At 50.3% G+C, this 18,646-nt stretch overlaps 1 protein-coding gene across 1 annotated transcript in view; it reads left to right on the forward strand.

The window, feature by feature from the left end:
- The first annotated feature begins 8,168 nt into the window (after positions 1-8,168).
- PDZRN3 (PDZ domain containing ring finger 3) overlaps positions 8,169-18,646 on the forward strand; it is a 230,479-nt gene continuing 220,001 nt past the window's right edge. Inside the window, exon 1 of the mRNA XM_004581628.4 lies at positions 8,169-8,990. Coding sequence (XP_004581685.2) covers positions 8,268-8,990 — 723 coding nt within the window. The 5' untranslated portion in view covers positions 8,169-8,267. The remainder of the gene's footprint in view (positions 8,991-18,646) is intronic.

Here is an 18,646-nt window from a genome sequence, read left to right on the forward strand (position 1 = left end):
TTGTATTTCTTAATAAAATCAGCACCAGGACTATGGCATTTATGTCATTGCTTTTTGTGACTTAGACCTCTGCATACATCTATGGTGACTGAATTCTATTATTGCTAATAGAAGAATCCATGCCATCATAGGTCTTACTATTGAATCTCGTGGCTTGACTTCTTGACTTGAAGAACAGGAGTGTGTCTTCGAGGTTTTAAAAACTTGGGGAAGATGCTTCTGTCAATGGGCATTTGGGGGAATGGCCCAACTAACTGACCTGCTTGCTAAGTGTCCCCTGGGAGCCAAACACAGCCCTGGCCTGGGGATGCAGAGCAGACCTACATGACTAGTGCCTGCCACACTCACTTTAGACACTGTGCCTTTGTGTGACTCAGCAGAAGGAAGAAGATCACCGGCTGCGTAAAAGGTTTTTTGTGGGGTGGGGAGCAAGGATCTGGTATGATGGTTCAACTGACTAATCCTCTGCCTGTAAGTGCTGGCATCCCATACGGGCTCCACTTCCCATCCAGCTCCCTGCTTGTAGCCTGGGAAAGCAGCCCAGAACCTTGGGACCCTGCACCCCTCTGTGGGCAGTCCCTAAGAGGGTATGCTGATTCCTGGCTTTGGATCAGCTCAGCTCTGACCATTGTGGCCATTTAGGGAGTGAACCAGTAGAGCAAAGATCTTTCTATTTCTGTGCGTCTTTCTGTAGATCCCACTTAAAAAAAGAGAGAGAAAGAAATCTTTTTAAAGTCATTTTAGATGTATTATGGATTGGAGCATATCATAAGTGTTCTTATGAAAAGAGCTTTTCATTGATTTACCAATCGTACATATGGTTGTTCAAGGCAGAGTGTAACTGATAACCATTAGGGAGGCCCCTGGCGTTCATGCAACTCATTCTAAGGCAATGGTTGTCCTTATATATTTACAGACAACTCTGCCTTAACTCCTTGAAGATTGATGATGACTTCTGTGGGAAGACTAGAGGCAATAGGTTCTGCCTGTCTGACTTCTCTTTGTGATTCCCCCAGGATTCAGATTCTTTTTTTCAAAAAGCTTTATTTGTTTACTTACAGCAACAGAGAGAAAAAGGGAAAGAGAGAGAGAGAGAGAGGGAGAGAGATCTTCTCTCTACTGATTCAAAATAGCCACCATGGTTGTGGCTGGATCAAGCAGCAGTCTCTGAAAAGCAAAATAAGTCTTCAGTCACAGAATTTTGAAAAACAAAGTTAGGCATATATAGATACTCAAGATGCCATCTGTGTATCTATCATTGCTTCTTCCTTGTAACATAGCCCTTTTAATATTTTAGAATTGTAATAATAGCTGCATAGATGCATCATTTACAAGTCATAAAATGTATCTGTTGAGAGAGACAATTCAGTGTTCCAGTATATTCTCTGAATTATACAACTGTCAGCACAATCAAGTTTCCCATCATGTATCAATGTATAAGAAGCCCCTTAAACATGAGCAGTCACTCTCATTTTTCCCTACCCCCAAACTTCTAGATATTCTGAATTTCTATCCCTATTCCATATAAACAGAGTATGTGTGGCTTTTGTATAGCACATAATATTATACTGCCTAGATATTCTGTGTTTGGCTTGTATTTCATCAGTTGGTAGATATCTGAATGGGTCTGTTTATGCCTGTCACAAAGAATGGTTCTGTGAGCCATGGTTCACGTACACATTTGGGGATGGGCATTCATCTCCGCTCTCTTGCGCACATACATATAGCAGCAGAATCGCTGGGCTACATGGTCGCTCAGGGTTGACCTTTCTGAGGAACTATCACATTATCTTCTGGAGCTGGTGTCCTATTTTCCAGTTCCAATAGCAGTTGCTTGCGAGTTTCCTTCCTTCACTTCCTTGTCAACACTTGTCATTGTGACTTTCTGACTTTAGGTCTGGTGGGTGTGAAGTGACATCCCCTGGTAAAACACCATTCGTATTCATAAAGTCATGCTTCTGTTGAAACAATTTTCACAAATTTTCTTCCCTGAGTGGAGGGCATGCGGCAGGGATCCAAGAGAAAGTAGTCAAGAGGAGATTCCAGCACAGCTCCTTTAAAGGATGACCGAGTGGGGACTATTACATTGGTTTCCGTCTCCCTCTCCTATTTTTCCGTTCCGATGTCTTCTGCTCTCCAACACTGAGCATGGGGCCAATGAAGTGAGCACAGAGGCCAAGCTCTAAGGATGGTAGGGAGAAGGAAAAAAGGAATCATGAGCCCCTAGGCTGCTCACTAGGAGTTTCTTATTTTTGCTTGAGAAGTAAATATCTAGCTTATTTATCCAAAGGCTTTTTGGATGTTTTGTTAAACTTGAATCTTTTTTCTCCTCGTGTGTGTGTGTGTGTGTGTGTGTGTGAGAGAGAGAGAGCGAGAGAGAGAGAGAGAGAGAGAGAGAGTTTACAATTATAACAGAGGACTTCAAAAAGTTCATGGAGAATGACATTGAACGTTACATTTCAGGGGCTAGCAGATCAACTCATACAGCTAAGCCCACACCTCTAATTGTTAGCATCTCACATGGACATAGGTTAGTATCCCAGCTGCTTCCCTTCCCATCCAGCTCCCTGGGAAAGGAGCTGAAGATGGCCTGAAGCCTTAGGACCTTGCACCTGTGTGGGAGACCAGGGAGAAGCTCCTGGCTCCTGGCCCCAGATCGGCTCAGGTCTGGCCATGGCAGCCATTTGGGATATGCAGCAGCGGATGGAAGATCTTTCTATTTGTCCTCCTCTCTGTAAATCTGTCCTCCCAATAGAAGCTTTTTTTTAAAAAAGAAAGTTAAGTTGGTGCAAACATTGTTTAAATGTATACATGTAAATGATCTTCAACAAATTCATGAAAATATGTGTTACGGAAACATTAAGCATGAATTTCAAAAACTGTTGTACCAAAATAAGTGTGTCTTTTGAATCCATTTTAAGGTCCCCTACTGTGTTTACAGATATATATGTGTGAAGTACACACACACACACACACATAGAATTTCAGTATGAAGTCAGCCAGGTCACAACTACCAGATAGTAACCCAGTTGTTCACTTGGGAGTTGCTTGTACAGAGCTCAAGACAGACTCTGTTATAAGAGCAGGATTCTAAATGAAGATATAAATTCTGAAGAGTCCACAGAGGCCTCTTTAACCCACCCTACGATTCACAAATTTCAGGCTGGTAACACCCATCAGAGCTTAGGACCCTAGAAGCATGGATTCACTCAAGTAGGTGCTTGTTCAACATTACAAAATGTTGGTCACTGTTACACTTGTGGGATGGATGCCCTATTCCATGAGGGCATGAAGAACATGACATGGAAACTAGATGTTGACCGAATGTGCTCTCCACTGCCCCAAGCCCTCCACTGCCCCAAGCTGTCTGCTGCTGGTCTATACCCTGCCTCCTGTCTACATCTCTACCCTCATTCGTTTCTAGTCTAGCCTTTCTCAGCCTGCCCCAACTCAGAGGCTTGCACAATTAAACTCAAACAAACCAATTTCTTGGCTCCCTCTGGACCTTGACCCTTCTTGCTCCTCTGTCTGGAACATTCTCCCACCTGTTGCTGGTTCATTTTCATTCTTCCAGCAACAATCGCATCCTCTTGCCTCAGACTGGCCTATGTAAAGTAGTAGCCTAGCATATCAGCTTGCTTTATGGTGTGTAAGGTATTATTTTTCAAACCTTAGGTGCACACAGGTTACTTTGGAATCCTTTTAACATGCAAATTCTGGTTGGGTAGGACCATAGTGGGGCCAGAGACTACCAGTCCAGCCAGCCCCCAGATGCTAATACTTCCTCGCCACTAGATCACACTTTGTGTAGTGCTGCTTTAGAGAATGTAGCATATTGCATAGTTAGAGCACTAGGGTTTTACTCTGTTCTACCTCTAGTTATCCTGGCATGGGAATTTCACGCAGGACAGTGACACTGATGTTAATCATCTTTGCTATCTGTAGAGGTGAGAACAGCCCCTTTCTCACATACATCAGCTGCAACAGGAGCCATCACTGACTAAATGAAGACACCCTGAGCCATGGTCAGTGTTACACAAGGGCATGGGAGCTAACCACATCTGTGGAACCAGGATGGCAGATATATGGCCCCTGACTTTTACACATACTTGGCACAAGCATTTTCTAGAATCTTCCTTTTCTTCCATCTAATTACTCATCCTAACTTATCCAAGTTTTCATACAGCCCCAGGATTAAAAGCTATCTTACTCTTCTGCTTACCTTGCAATGCAGGGTCCAGAAAATGTCTGAGCCCCCAGGATGGAATACGCTGAGCAGGTTAAAAAGTCATCCATCTCACTGTGACCCCCACATGGACTGTATAAGATGCCCTTGCAGCCGTCTGGTGTAAGAGGATGTCTGTTAGTCTAATTGCATGGTGCTGTGACAGCAAGTGGACCACAAACACTGGAGCCAGGGGAAGCCACTGAAGAAACAAACACCTTGACTCTTTTTTGTCTTCTCCAGGACTGACCCCCAAATTATGTGGATGCTAGGGGCAGTGAAGGAGCAGCTGAGGGAAGAGAGAGGTATGTGATCAGCTGTTCATGTGTAACCTGAGGTCTTTGTAATTAGGGGTTATGGAAGAGGCAGCGTACGGCCCTTAGAGGCTAAAAGTGAAGGTTGTGGATGTGTGCTGTCTGCACTTGTGGCTGCCAGATCAGTACTTTATGCAGTCACTCTACAGCTCAGGCTCTTCATCTGTGAAATGGGACTAACAACGCATCTACTTGCCACACGCTGCAAACATGGGTAGGTATGCGCTGAGCACAGGGTTGGTATCTACTCCACGCTCCAAACACTGTAGGTATCACCACCACCGTTTGGTGAATCATACCGACAGAAAGGACGAAGAACAGAGATCACAACCAGATGGTGGAGTCACCATTGTGGGTTAAGCTGTGGCTTGCAGTGCCTTCCAGTCTCAGCTAGTCCACTTGAATGAGGCAGCAGAAGATGACCCACATACGTTGGGTCTCTGCCACCCATGTGGGAGCCCAGGGTGGAGTACCTGACTCCTGGCTTCAGCCTGACCCCACCTTGACTGTTGAGGCCCAGAGGAAGAAGGAAACTTCAGATGGGAAATCTGTCTGTGTCCCCTAAGCCCCAAATCCCCACTTTTCACGCTCTCTCTCTCTCTCTCTCTCTTGCAAATAAATAATAAGGTCGTTAAAAATAAATTCTAAAATAAAATCAGGGAGGGATGGCAGTGAATACAGAAGTAGTATTTCTGGGGGTGGTAGGTGTTTGGTGCAATGGTTAAGACACTGTTGGCAATGCCTGTATCCCTTACCACGAAGCCTGGGATTAAACGCTGGTTCTGTTTTCAAGTCCTGCTTGCTGCTAGTGCAGACTCCTGAAAGCAACAGGCGATGATTCAAGTTCGTCTTTCAGCTTTTATTCAGGTATCAATGAATCCATGTAATCCCTCACCTGTCAATCCCACCTGCCTCTTCTCCTGGGCTACATGCAGTTCCAGCTGATGGTCTGTGCGCTGCCAGGATGGGCTGACTCTAACGGTGACCAGAGGCTTCTCTTAAAGCTTGGTTCTGGCTTTGGCCCAATTGTGCCTTGGGCAGTGTGGCGTGGGGGACACTGACCAAGCGTGCTGGTCTTAGCTGTGAGCTGAGGTGGGGAGAAGTGAGCAGCTGGTGCTACTGTAGCAAGCAGGTGACAACCAGAGATACTGTGACACAGCACACAGACTACCACACTGAGGACGCCCTGCTGGCAAATAAGCAGCCGAGGTGTCAGCAACGCCAAGGTGGAAATGCTGTGCCTTGAACCCCGCAGCTGTAGTGCTCTGGGCTTGCAGCTCCCCTCCCTGTCTGATACAAACTCACAGACTCAATGATAAATGTGTGATCCTGCCAGCTCTGCCATTCTAGGATATTTTGCTGACTTCCAAGAATCCCGATGCTAAAATTAACCAATAAGGAGTGGCTCACACAAACTTTCCTTTTACCCAAGAGGCCCCTCCGCAGTCGGCTCCAACTTCTCTGTGGCCTCAGCTGCAGCATTTCATCAACAGCTTCCCCATTGGTCTCCCGGGGGGAGGGACAGGCCACTTCTGGAAGGCAGCTGACATCTTAAGCCAGTACTCATTTCCCATGCATTGGGGGGCAGTAGGGGCGGGGAGAGAGGTATTACAGAGCTTTCCCTGCTTCTCAAAACCAGTTTGGTTTGAAGATTATTACCCTGTTGACACTAGCCCACCCCGTGGAGCTGACAAGCCCACACACCTTTGTTGAAAGAATGTGTTTCTTGCCCATGATGAGAGTCCCTATGAGCAACTTCATAAATATGCTGATAGAGGAGTCCCTGGCACAGGCTTATCTGAACAATGGCCAGCAACATTCCATCCAGGTGGGATCTTATCAAAGAACTGCACGACCTCGTTAAGCCCCAAAGAAAGTTCCTGCCACCAACACTGATGAAAGACCACTGTCCAGTGACCTTAGCCATGCACTCTCAAAATCTGGCAAGTGACAACTTTTTTTTTTTCAAGGCCAGTTCAAAACAAACGCTCCTTGGGACATCAAGATAATTCTTCCAGTCCAATGAAGCACTTTCATAGTGCAGGTCACAGGGCTCTCACAGCCGCGTAGAAGAGAGAAGTAAAACCCATTAGAGTGCATGCTAAAATCCCACTTTCCAGGCTAAGGAGTGAGTGCCCGCCTTCCGGCCTCCCCTCAGAAAGCAGTAGTGTTTTCCAAATGAGAATTCCAAGGCTTGATGTCGTGCTCGCCAAAGCTGTCTGTGTCTGTCTCCAGGATGCCTACAGCCTTGGGGGGTTAAACAAATAAATAGCCTCTCCAAGCCACGCAGGATGCTCCGGAGGTTCCATCTAAGTTCAAACCTCAGAGTACTCTTTCAACACTCCCAGGTGTTGCTGGAGACAAGAACCAGTCAGGCTCGCTGTTCGCTGTTCGGCTTGCAAAGCTGTCTTGGAGTAGAAGAAGAAAAGTCCAGAGGCATGGAGGGCCAGGATTTTCCGGCCAAACGGAAACCGATGGGTCGGCCACAGCAGTAGTACACAGGATTACCAGAATGTTCTTTCCACGCAGAGATTCTCCGTAGTCAGGGTCAGAACAGATAGTCCCATAAAAACACTGATCTACTTTGCAGGAGGATTTTTTTTGGGTGGGTGAGGGGAGGAATCCTTTCTTGGCCAGGAAAAAAGAGACATGACAAAAAAGGTAGCCAAGAAAAGACGAGGAAGAAAATTGAAGGAACGCAGCTGAGGTTACAGGGATTTCTTTCCAAATTCTAGATTTCTGCAGTTCTCGCTGGAGGGCCCATCAGCTGGGAAAATCGTTTTTCGAGTGATCACGAAAAGGTTTAAAGCGGACGTTTCAGCAGCGCCCAGTACCAGACCAGTCACGCTGTGCGCAGCCCTGAGGCATCGCAGGCACTGGGGCGGGAGAGTGTGTGTGTGTGGGGGGGGGGGGGGGTGGATGGGGGGGCGGGGGTGAAGGAACAACAAACCAAAACCTCTTCCACCTCCACGGCGGGGCCAACAGAGCAGCCCCCCGCCCAGCAAGTTCACCCTTGTAAGTCCACCCTCCGGGCCTCGCAAACGTCTGTCTGCCAGCTAAGCCCCAGAGTTGCCGAGCCTCTAGTCGAAACTTAAGTTGCAGCAGCAGCAAGGACAACTGGCAGGCTCTGTAACTTTCCCCGGGACGAAATAAATAAATAAAGGCCGTAAGTGCTGAGATAGATGGCCCGGTTGCTGTGTGCTGCCCTCTGGAGAAAGCCACAGGCGAAAGGGGAAGAGGAGGAGGGGAGCCTGAAGAGCTTTGCAGCGCTCCGGAAGGGGTCGGTCCAGCCAGAGCTCTGGCTGGCGCCTGGAGGCGGCTCCTGCTCCAAGCTCTGGGAGGCCTTCCCGGCAGACGCAAGAGGCTCCCGTAGTGAAAAGTGCCCGAGAGTGGGACACGAGGCCCGGGAGGGTTCAGACTGGCAACCCGGCCGCGTCAGCCCGCCTCGGCTAGCCTCAGGGTCCACTCCCACCCCCGATCCTCTCCCTGGAACGGGGCGGGCGGGCGGGAGGCCGCCGAGGAGGGATGTGCGTGCGCTCGCGCTCGCGCAAATACGGTCGGAGGAGTCCTGTTCCTCGGGCATTTTCCAAGGAAGTCTGGAGCAATTAGGCTCAGTCCGGGGAGAGCAAGCGAGCGAGCGGGCGGCGCAGCCGGCGTGTCTGGGCCGCCTCACAGGGAGGGAGGGGGCAGCCGCCCGCCCGGCGGCGACCCCCGGGCCGGCCGCCACCATGGGCTTCGAGCTGGACCGCTTCGACGGCGACGTGGACCCGGACCTGAAGTGCGCTCTGTGTCACAAGGTCCTGGAGGACCCTCTGACCACGCCGTGCGGCCACGTCTTCTGCGCCGGCTGCGTGCTACCCTGGGTGGTGCAGGAGGGCAGCTGCCCCGCGCGCTGCCGCGGCCGCCTGTCGGCCAAGGAGCTCAACCACGTCCTGCCCCTCAAGCGCCTCATCCTCAAGCTGGACATCAAGTGCGCGCACGCGGCGCGCGGCTGCGGCCGGGTGGTGCAGCTGCAGCGGCTGCCCGAGCACCTCCAACACTGCGACTTCGCGCCCGCGCGCTGCCGCCACGCCGGCTGCGGCCAGGTGCTACTGAGGCGCGACGTGGAGGCACACATGCGCGATGCTTGCGACGCGCGGCCCGTGGGCCGCTGCCAGGAGGGCTGCGGGCTGCCCCTGACCCGCGGGGAGCAGCGCGCGGGCGGCCACTGCTGCGCGCGGGCCCTGAGGGCGCACAACGGTGCGCTGCAGGCCCGCCTGGGCGCGCTGCACAAGGCGCTCAAGAAGGAGGCGCTGCGCGCGGGCAAACGCGAGAAGTCCCTGGTGGCACAGCTGGCCGCCGCGCAGCTGGAGCTGCAGATGACCGCGCTGCGCTACCAGAAGAAGTTCACCGAGTACAGCGCACGCCTCGACTCCCTCAGCCGCTGCGTGGCCGCGCCGCCCGCTGGCAAGGTAAGCGCCCCGCCCCCTGCCTTTGGGTCCCGGGAGTGCCACGAGCTGCCCGGGAGCATCCTACACTCCTGTCTGCCCAGGGCTGGCCAGCCGCGTCACTACGTGCATACCGCTGAGCCTCGGTGTGTGGGAAAGAGCGGGGAGGGTCCCCACTGGCCAGACGCCCCCGCGCTGAGGCAGAGCCGCCACAGTGTTCGAGGGCCCAGGAAGGCCAAGGTGCGTACAGCCAAGTGCAGGGGGAGAAGGAAAGAGGCAACCCTGGGGCGGGGGGAGGTGAGCACTGTGTGCGGAGGTGCTGTTCCTTCCTGAGTGTTCAAGGGGAAGCCGCCCGCCCTCTCAGAAAGGAGGGAAACCGCGGCGCCTGTGACAGCAAGCAGAAAATAGTGACAGACAGGGCGAACCGGAACCACGTAAGCGCAGGGATTCCACAGCCAGGAGAGTCCTAAACTAAAAACGACGCCAGCGCCAGAGCGAGGTCTCCGGCGTGAAAGCTGGAGCCAGACTTGGGCTCTGCTGCCAGCCAGCCAGCTGGCTGACCTTCAGCGCGCCGCCTAACCCCTCTGCAGTTGGGAACGGCAGGCCCTGGAGACACACACACAGTGAGGCGCAGCCAGCCAGCCAGGCAGCCAGCCACCCTGGGGGTAGCCATCTGGGGGTTTCAGAAGCAACCAAAGGAAGCCCTTTCCCTCTTCCCCCTCCCCCACGCTACCCCACCCCCTTCCCTCAAGAAGTATAAAGTCATCTTGTGAGTCCCTTCCCAGAGTTTGAGCTGCATTCCAGTCTGGGCTTTTCCTTAACCTGCTGGGTGACCTCCTGTCCCCACCTCCAGGTGCCTGAATGCAAAGGCTTGTTGTCAGCCTTCAGGGAGAGAATGTTTGAAGACAACCTGGCATGGGGCTTGACAGGGAGCAAATGCTATGTGCCAGGCGTGTTAGCATCTGGTAGGTAGTTGGTGTAACAGCCAGCCCTAAGAAAGTACTCAGCCTTGGACCCTGGGCTAAGTTGGGCCGCCACCCCACCACTCCAGCCGCTCTTTGTGCTTCATCCCTAGAAGGTGGCTCACTTAGGGGCATGTGTGAGGTCCCAGAGCTGGGCTTGAGCCCATGTGTTATCCTCGCTGCAGCCAATGCTCTTAGCCATCACCGTGTGGCCTTGCCAGGTGACCACCAGTCCCAGTTAGTGTTTTTAAACGTGCCTGGAACTATGGGGGCACTTCCCAAGTGTTGTTGGGGTGTAGGAACAGGCAGGTTATGTAACCTATCTGAAGTCCAGCAGTGACGCAGGGTGTAGGGCTGGATTCTGAGTTCTGTTAGCTGAGGGCGTGCTGACATTTTGGGCAGAAAATTCTCTTGGTTGTGGAGGCGGTGCTGTTCTGTGCATCCAGGATACTGTGCAGCGTCCCTGGCCTCCGCCCGCTCGATGCCGGTAGAACCTTCCCAAATGGTGGCCATCGAAAATGTCTCCAGCTGTTGTCATGTGTTTGCTAGGAAACACAATCTCCTCTGGTGAGAACCTCCGGTGTCCTGGACGGCAAAGCTTGATTTTCAACAGCTGGGTGCTTCTGCTTTGTTGCCAGGGGAAGGACACGGTCCGTGCTGTTGCCACTGTGGTCGCCCAGCTCCAGGTGGCATGGCAGAGAGGGTCTCCAGGAGCCTGTGGCTGCTCTGCCTCCCCCTGGCCTCTCTCAGCCCCCTTCTTCCATATGTGCGCATCAGGCCTGGGAGCTTTCTGACTTCCCCCTTCTCAGCCCCTGGCCTGTCAGTTCCAGCCTCAGCAGCTGGCCAGTTCTGGAGGAAGGGCAAATATTTACAGCTCCACGGCTCACCCGGGACCGCACAGGCGTACAAAAGCCCGGTGTGAGCCTAGAGTCACCAAAGAAGAGAGCTAAACGCGGTCTTCCATTAGGCGCTGGGGTGGGGCCGAGCTGTGTCTGAGCCTCCTGTTGAGACTGTCATGTAGACTTCCTGTGTCCCTTAAAGTGATGCTTATTTATAAATAAGCCATTCACTCCCTTAGAGTTTATACATCCTTCATTGGGGAGTTGGTTTATTATTCCTTCTTGCCTTTCTGTTTTCTTTCTGGAGTGTTTGGGTAAACGCTCTCTCCAAATTAAAAAAAAAAGTAGGATATTTGAGTCAAAACTGTGGATGTTTTTGAAGCCTGGGCATGTTAAGTGGGTGGGATTGTGGAGGAGGTTCAGCCGTGAACAAGATGCTGACTTGGAGCCTACAGAGAAAGTGTGGTTCTGGAGTTGGGGCCTTGCTTGACATGTCCACGAACCTGGGTTCTAGTGTTGACGATGCCCTGGGCTGGTTGTCCAGAGCACTGCCCTAGGTGGCCTCTCTGTCCTCACAGCCTGGGCTGAGGCTGTTCCATATTGGCCGCTCCTGCCCTGAAGTTAACCCTCGGTGGCCCTTGTTGAGAGTTTTTGCTTCTCCTGCGTCAGCCATAAAAACCGCCACTGGAAGCTGTTTAAGAGCTTGTTTATTTCATTGGGCCCACTCACTGCCCCTGCTGGGCACTGCTTGTTCTCTTCGAAAAGGCAGACGGTTTTATATGGGCTGAAAACTCATACACAACACTTTCTCTGTTGCTCTGAGCCCCGATGTTTGCGTCAGGGTTACCAGCTGCAACAGATAGGAAACTTTCTGGAGGTGTTGGGCACCAGCTCTGCAGCAGCCTAGAGTGTGTTTTGTAAGTGACTTTCTCGGAATTAGCTTGGGTTTCCATTCTTGGACACCTGCAGGATGGCGTGCTTAGGGTTCTTGGGTAGATGTGGCATCTTACGTTCCCGATGGGAGCTGCAAGCCCTGGTGTTATGGGAGGCACTGCAGGGGTTGTCAACGCACAGATTTCACACAGTCTCACCCCTCAGAGTGCTGACCCACTGGGTCTGGGGCCCTAGATTCTGCATTTACAGTGAGCTCTCGGGAGACCCCAGTCCGTTGTGTCATTAGGCAAAGGTTCATGTGGAGATGTGGACCACATGCATGCTGGACTTCTCCAAACAGCTGTGGTTTCACTGGTCATTGTCCAAACAACCCTTCTGAAGCCGGTAAGACGAGGATATTGGTTGATAACTCAGACTGCCTGACAGGTGACAGTGACAGGTGACCAGGGCCCACAAAGGCATTCTCTGCCCTTGTTGAGGCCATAGACTTGGTCATGTTTACATGGAGTAAGTTAAGGAGTTTGGTGGCCAGCCTCAGCTTCCCACCCTGACTTAGCCACCTAACTCTTAAGAGGAAAAGCCTTCCCGAGTTTCGCTTTCTGGGGAAGGAAAAGTTCCAGATGTTACTTTTCTTGGGGTTGGTGAGAACCTTAAGACTCCACTGTTACACCCTCGGATCTTTGCACCCCCTCCCTCCATATCCAATCTGTCATCACCTTACGGGGACATTACCTCCTTGATCTGTTCTCAGCTCCCTAACTCATTCCAAGGGTTGCTTTGGTCTGTACTAGGGTTTCCTAATGTCAAACTCTTGAACATTTTAAAGTGGGTGAGTCTTGGTTACACGTTGTTGTTTTTTAGGGTGGACGGTGTGGCTGCTCTTTGCACTGTAGAATGTTCCGCAGCATCCGCAGCCTCTACCTTCTAGAGGCGAACAGTTCCTCCTAAGTTGTGATCATCAAAAAATACCTCTGCTCAGTGCCAGATGTCCTCTAGAGCATTGATCCCAAGCACCGCCATCCCTCGCCCTCACCACACCTGTTCCGTGTGTACTTCCTCTTGCTCAATTCATTCTTTACCTGACAGCAAAAGTAATCTCTTAGCACGGCAAAGAGACACCACTCTCTTGTCCTAAAGCTTTGTGCCTTCCTGTTTCTTTTAGGGTGGTCTGGCCCCTCCTGGCCTGTCTCTTCGCCCCTTTAATTGTCCCCATGGGGTTCAGCGGTCTGTGCAGGCTTGCTGGATAACCACCTCTCCCAAACTTCCTCCGTGCGTCTGCACCCCTGCTCTGGCTCTGTTGCCAATCTTTCCCAGTGCTCTTCGCTGGCTCACCGGATGTGCACCCCTCCCACTTGCCCCAGTCTTTCTGTCCATATGTGTGGTTTTGGCCTCACCGGATAATTCTTTTTCTCCATTTCATCTCATCCCAAGCCCACCACGTCTAGGAAGTCAAACATCTCCATTTTGGAATGCCTGCTGCTCTGATTCCCTCTCTTTGGTGCCCGACCCCTCCTGCAAAGCATTTATCATGGCTGTCACTGAATAGAGGAGGTGTTTTTATTCAGCGCCGTGTCCCACATGCACTGTAAGCTCCTGATGCTGTATTTGTTCAGTGGATGAATTTTAGATGGGAAGGGCTGTCTTGTCAGCCATCAGAACGTCTCGTGTTGCCCAACAAGAGACGGCTTGTGCTAAAGAAGCAAGAATTTTTTTTTTTTTTCCTGTGACATCCTCCCACCCTTGCTGCCTGTCTTAACAAAATTGTTTCCAGGTTTTGGGGAAGCAAATTTTAGTTTTTCTTCTCCCTAGATCCACCCAAATCAAGTTGCATCAAGTCCCAAATCCCAGACACACATTTGCCCACTTTAGCGTTGGAGATAACCAGTTCTAACAGACAATTGTATCACAAGGCTTCCAGATGTCCCCGGTCCTGACCAGTGTGCAGTAGGGCTACGGAGTGTGCACCCTCAGGGATGTTTTGCTTCTGAGAAACTTCAGCGAACAGCCTCATCTGGTTATTAGAAGTGTTGGCTGTCATTTCTATTTGGCTTTAGAGACTTACAAAGAGTATTGGAATTTGGTTTACAAATGCGGTCCCAGCTACAGGGGATTAAATGCGCATAACTTGGTGATTTGAACTGGGAATTCTGTTCAGATTTATCTTTATGTGGTCTCTTCTCTGTTCAGAAGAGATCGCCTGGCTCGCTCGAAGATTGTTGGCTGAGCAAGACTCCAAAGAGCTTAAAAGTAAAGAAAGTGACATTTGTTGAGGCCTGGTGGGTGTCGCACCTATGAGGGCGCCTCATGTTTAACCACGGTTTCTCCACCTTCGCTGTCAAGTAGAACTTTTTGTTGCTGTGCAAGGGACAAATAAGGCATTCTAGGGGTAGACGTTTCACCTAGGGGTTTTAAGACCCCAGGTTAATATGCCCAGGGGCTCATGTTCCCTGTAACAGAGCAAGAGTTTGAGTGGGGAGGGGAGTCGGACAGCAGCTGGGGTGGCAGGCTTGGGTCCCTGCCACCAGCAGGGGAGACCAGAGGGAATTCCTGGCTCCTGGCTTTGACCCTCCGCAGCCCCAGCCATTGCAACCACTTAGAGATTAAAGCGTTGGATGGCTGATCTCTCTATTTCTCCCTCTTCACCACCTCCCACCTCTGTGTGTGTGTCTGTGTGTCTTCCTCTATGTTCCTACCTTTATCTCTCTGTTTTTCTCCCCCCACTTTTTTTTGAGACTTATTTATTTTTGTTGGAAAGTCAAATATACAGAGAGGAGGAGAGACAGAGAAGAAGATCTTCTGTCTGCTGACTCACTCCCCAAATGGCCACAACAGCCGGAGCTGTGTCGATCTGAAGCCAGGAGCCAGGAGCCTCTTTCGAGTCTCCCACGCGGGTGCAGGGTCCCAAAGCTTTGGTTCATCCTTGACTGCTTTCCCAGGCCACAAGAAGGGAGCTGGATGGGAAGAGAACTGGTGCCCATATAGAATCACAGCGCATGCAAGGAGAGTACTTTACCCACTAGGCTACTACTCCAGGCCCTCTCTGTTTTTCAAACACATAAAAGAAAGCTTTTGGTGAAAAAAAAAAAAACGAAAGAAAGAAATACTTATATCCCACATAAGAGTGCTTAGTTAAAATCTCCCTTCCTGACTTGAGGTTGCTAGGAGGGCACACGCCTGGCAGGGAGGAGTGGTATGTCAAGCAGTCGGGTCCCTGCCACCCACATTGGAGGCCTGCACCGAGTTGCCAGCTCCCAGCTTGGGCCTCAGCCCAGCACCCGTGGTTGCGGGCAGGTAGGCAGTGAATCAGTAGATGGGAGCTCACTCCCTCTGTCTCTGCGCCTTGGAGATAAGTAAATAATTTAATGAAAACATCATAAAACTGCTAAATGAAGCACGGACGTTGGATTCCAAGGGTAGAGCTGGGCCATGAACCCTGGCTTCAAGCACACACGCCTGCTATCGACACGAGACAAGTGCTGTTGCTTGGGCAGGTGACCCTTCTGAAGTCTCATGCCGGCATTCACAGAGCCTCCGTTCCACGGTGCAGGTGTGTTTGTTTCATCCTCAGATAGCCCCTTCAAGGTGGGCACTCCTGCCCATCGCCTGCCACCCTCTGTGCCTCAGATACAAAAGCCAGAAGCTCCAAGGGTCAAACAACTTACCCAGTCCTCCTCTTTGGGCTCTGTTTTGAACTTGTTTGTTGGCTGCGGGTTCACCCTATGTCTTTAAGACGCGCCCTTTAAGGGTCCACTCTACAGTGCACCAAGCAGATTTTAGCTGCAGAGGAGATGCAGATAAAATAAATAAAAACGAATAAAGAGATAGCATCTCTCAGATGGACCAGCTCCTCCCGTCTTTCACTTTTATCTTAGCAATTGGAAGAGAAGTTCATAGGAGGCGCTGGGGGAGATGGTCCCGGCGTATGGTGGCAGCTGAGTTCCTCGCAGTCACCCCTCCCAGTGGCCAGGCACTGTGCTAAGGCACCATTGAGTGCAAGTGTGAAGCCGAACAGCTGAGAACCCTGGCCTCAGACACCCGCTGTGCCTTTGAAAACGCTGCACAATCTTTCTGTTCTTTGCTCATCGAAGCTTTGCAGCCATGGGTTAGCCGCCGTCTCCCCTTCTTCCCTAGACGAATGGTGTCTTGATAAAGCGGTTCCAATAAGAAGGGGGAAGTGGTGTAACATAATGATTACTCTTATACAGAAAATAGCTACCAGATGGACCTGTGTGGCCGTCCTTCTCACCCCTTCCTTGTGTGTAATTACAGGGACCTGAGCGGGCAGACACCATGCAGTCTGTATGTGAGACTGGACCCTCCAGGAGCCTAACCGGTAGGGAGGGTGGTGTGTGCCGAGTTGAATGCTGGGCACAGAGCTTTCCCCTAGGGCTTTACTCTCTCCTGCTTCCAGTGCTTGTGTCTCTGCTACATGTGGATTAAATGGACCCAGCGCAGTAGCCTAGTGGCTAGAATCCTCACCTCGTACGTACCAGGATCCCCTATGGGCGCTGGTTCTAATCCCAACTGTCCCGCTTCCCACCCAGCTCCCTGCTTGTGGCCTGGGAAAGCAGTCGAGGATGGCCCAAAGCTTTGGGACCCTGCACCTGCGTGGGAGACCCGGAAGAGGCTCTGGGCTCCTGGGTTCAGATCGGCTCAACTGTGTCCGTTATTGCCGCTTGGGAAGTGAATCATCAGATGGAAAATCTTCTCTGTCTCCTCTCTGCGTATCTGACTTTCCAATAAAAATAAAATACATCTTAAAAAAAAAAAGAGAGAGAGAGAGAGAAGGGGGTGGGTGATATGGCCAGGCATGGATTAGGGTTGGCTGCAAGATGAGGGTCACTCAGCAGGCTCCAGGATCCTGAACAGAGCCAGTGTGATGAATGCGGTTAATATCCAGGCTCTGGAATTCACAATCTTGGGTTAGTGTCCTGTTGTGGAGGGAGTTTTTTTAAAAGATGTGTTTGTATTTATTTACTTGCTTATTTATCTGCTTGCTTATTTGAAAGGTAGAGTTACAGACGGAGTGATGGCTTCAATCCACTGGTTCACTTTCAAATGACCTCGTGGCCATGCCTGGGCTGAGCCAAAGCCAGGAGCCTGGACTCTTACCTGGCATCACAGAAGTAGCCTAATGTGCTGTATCGCAATGCTGACTTCTGTTATGGGAGTTTGGTAGGCTCGTCATTCTCTAATCCTCAGTTGCTGCATCCTTGGAACGGAAGGATGCTCCACCGGCAGGTAGGGAAGTCATTGGGATGGGGTGAGAGTATAGTTTTACCCAGCATTTACTGGATATCGTTAAGTGACTTTTTTAGATAACTTGGGGAAGGAATATCCGAAATTTAAAGTGGTCCTATAGGGTGGGGACTTGTGGCTGCATCGGTGTGTAGTCTTTTCAACTTCATTTCTAGTTTGCTTCAGTTTGGGGCGTTAATTGTTTAAATGTCTTTGTCTGTTAGTTAGATTCCATTGTATCTGAGAGAGACAGAGAAAGTTCAAATGTCCACAACATGCAGAGCTGGGCCAAGCTGCATCCAGATCTCAATCTTGATGTCCCACATGGCTGATGAAGCCCCGCGTGCATAAGCCATCACCTGCCATTGTCCCAGGGTGTGTGTTAGCAGGAAGCTGGAACTTGAACCCAGGCATTCAGATATGGGATGTAGGTATCCCAAGCAGTGGGCTAGCTTGGTTCCAAAGCTTGCCCATGGATGTTTAAATTTTTAAAAACTCTAACCATGCTGTCCTAGACCAATTGGGCGGCTGGTTAATTAAAATTTATATGGAGAAAAGCATGAAGCATGGATTATGACAAACTACCCCAGAGAATCGATATTGGTTAATAGTTCCTTCCAATGGAAGATGTCGCTGTTAAAACAGTGTGAACAGTTGGAAGAGCAGCACTGATGCAAGCCTTAGTCATTTTTCCGTTTATTCATTGCTTTGTTGGTGGCATATAATGAAATAATCACTCGAATGCCCTTGGTCATGGAGTATTTTGAGCCCGGCAACAAGCCAAGTGGCTAAACAGAAATTAATATTAGCAAATGGAAAGTGGTGCAATTTTGGTGTTTTACAACTCTTACGTTCTGAAAGATTAAAAATTAAGCTAAAGCAGTTATAATTGGGAAAAAGTGGGAAGGTAAAGGTGCCATGAAACTTAGGATGTTATAAAGCAGATTAAGACCTTTGATAATGAGTTGGAAAAGTGCAAAGAGTTGAGCCTATTCTGAACTGTTGTCTTAATTGACCCTTCTGGCTTGCAGTGCTACGATCTTCTGCATGTTGTACTAATATAAGTCAGCTTTGAAACAGGCCCTGCAGCCCAGAGACAATGGCTAATCCTCCTGGCAGCAGACTAGTTTAGGAAACATATTGCCTAACCACCAGCCCATTTTTTTCCCCTCCCAGCAGTTGCATCTGGAAAGGGCACATACGTTAACTGGGGTGTTCCAGAACATTCTTTGCAAGTTGGCTGAGGACTGCTGTTTCAGGGATGGTCTCATTTGTCCCTCCGTAGAGTTTGTTGACGCCCAGGCTGAACTTTAATGTCCTCATGAGACTGAGTCTTTGGGTTTTGGTTCAGACATTGGTGTCCTGAGTAAGCCATACTTTACTGTGTTCCTGCTTGGGACTTGGACAACTGGATCACCTCGGTAGGAGCTAAGATGCTACCAGCATCTATATGCTAAAGGAAGGAGTGTAATGGAGTAATTAAGATCTAGAATCGAAGCTGTGAGTTTGCATCCCAGCTTGATTTACTGCTCTTTGGCGTGGGATAGTTTCCTTAATCACGCTCCCTCACAGTTCACACCAGTGACCCAATATATAGTGATGCATTTGTGTAATACATTATAGTGCCCATTTGTAAGATGGATCAGATGAAGCAAGACGTTTAAATACTCGATGTAGTTTCCAGAACACAGTGAGCAACCAATAGAAGTTAGTTGTTATTATTGTTAATGAGGAGTCATTAAGAACA

Source organism: Ochotona princeps, chromosome 21 (genome assembly GCF_030435755.1).
Source record: "Ochotona princeps isolate mOchPri1 chromosome 21, mOchPri1.hap1, whole genome shotgun sequence".
NCBI lineage: Eukaryota > Metazoa > Chordata > Mammalia > Lagomorpha > Ochotonidae > Ochotona > Ochotona princeps.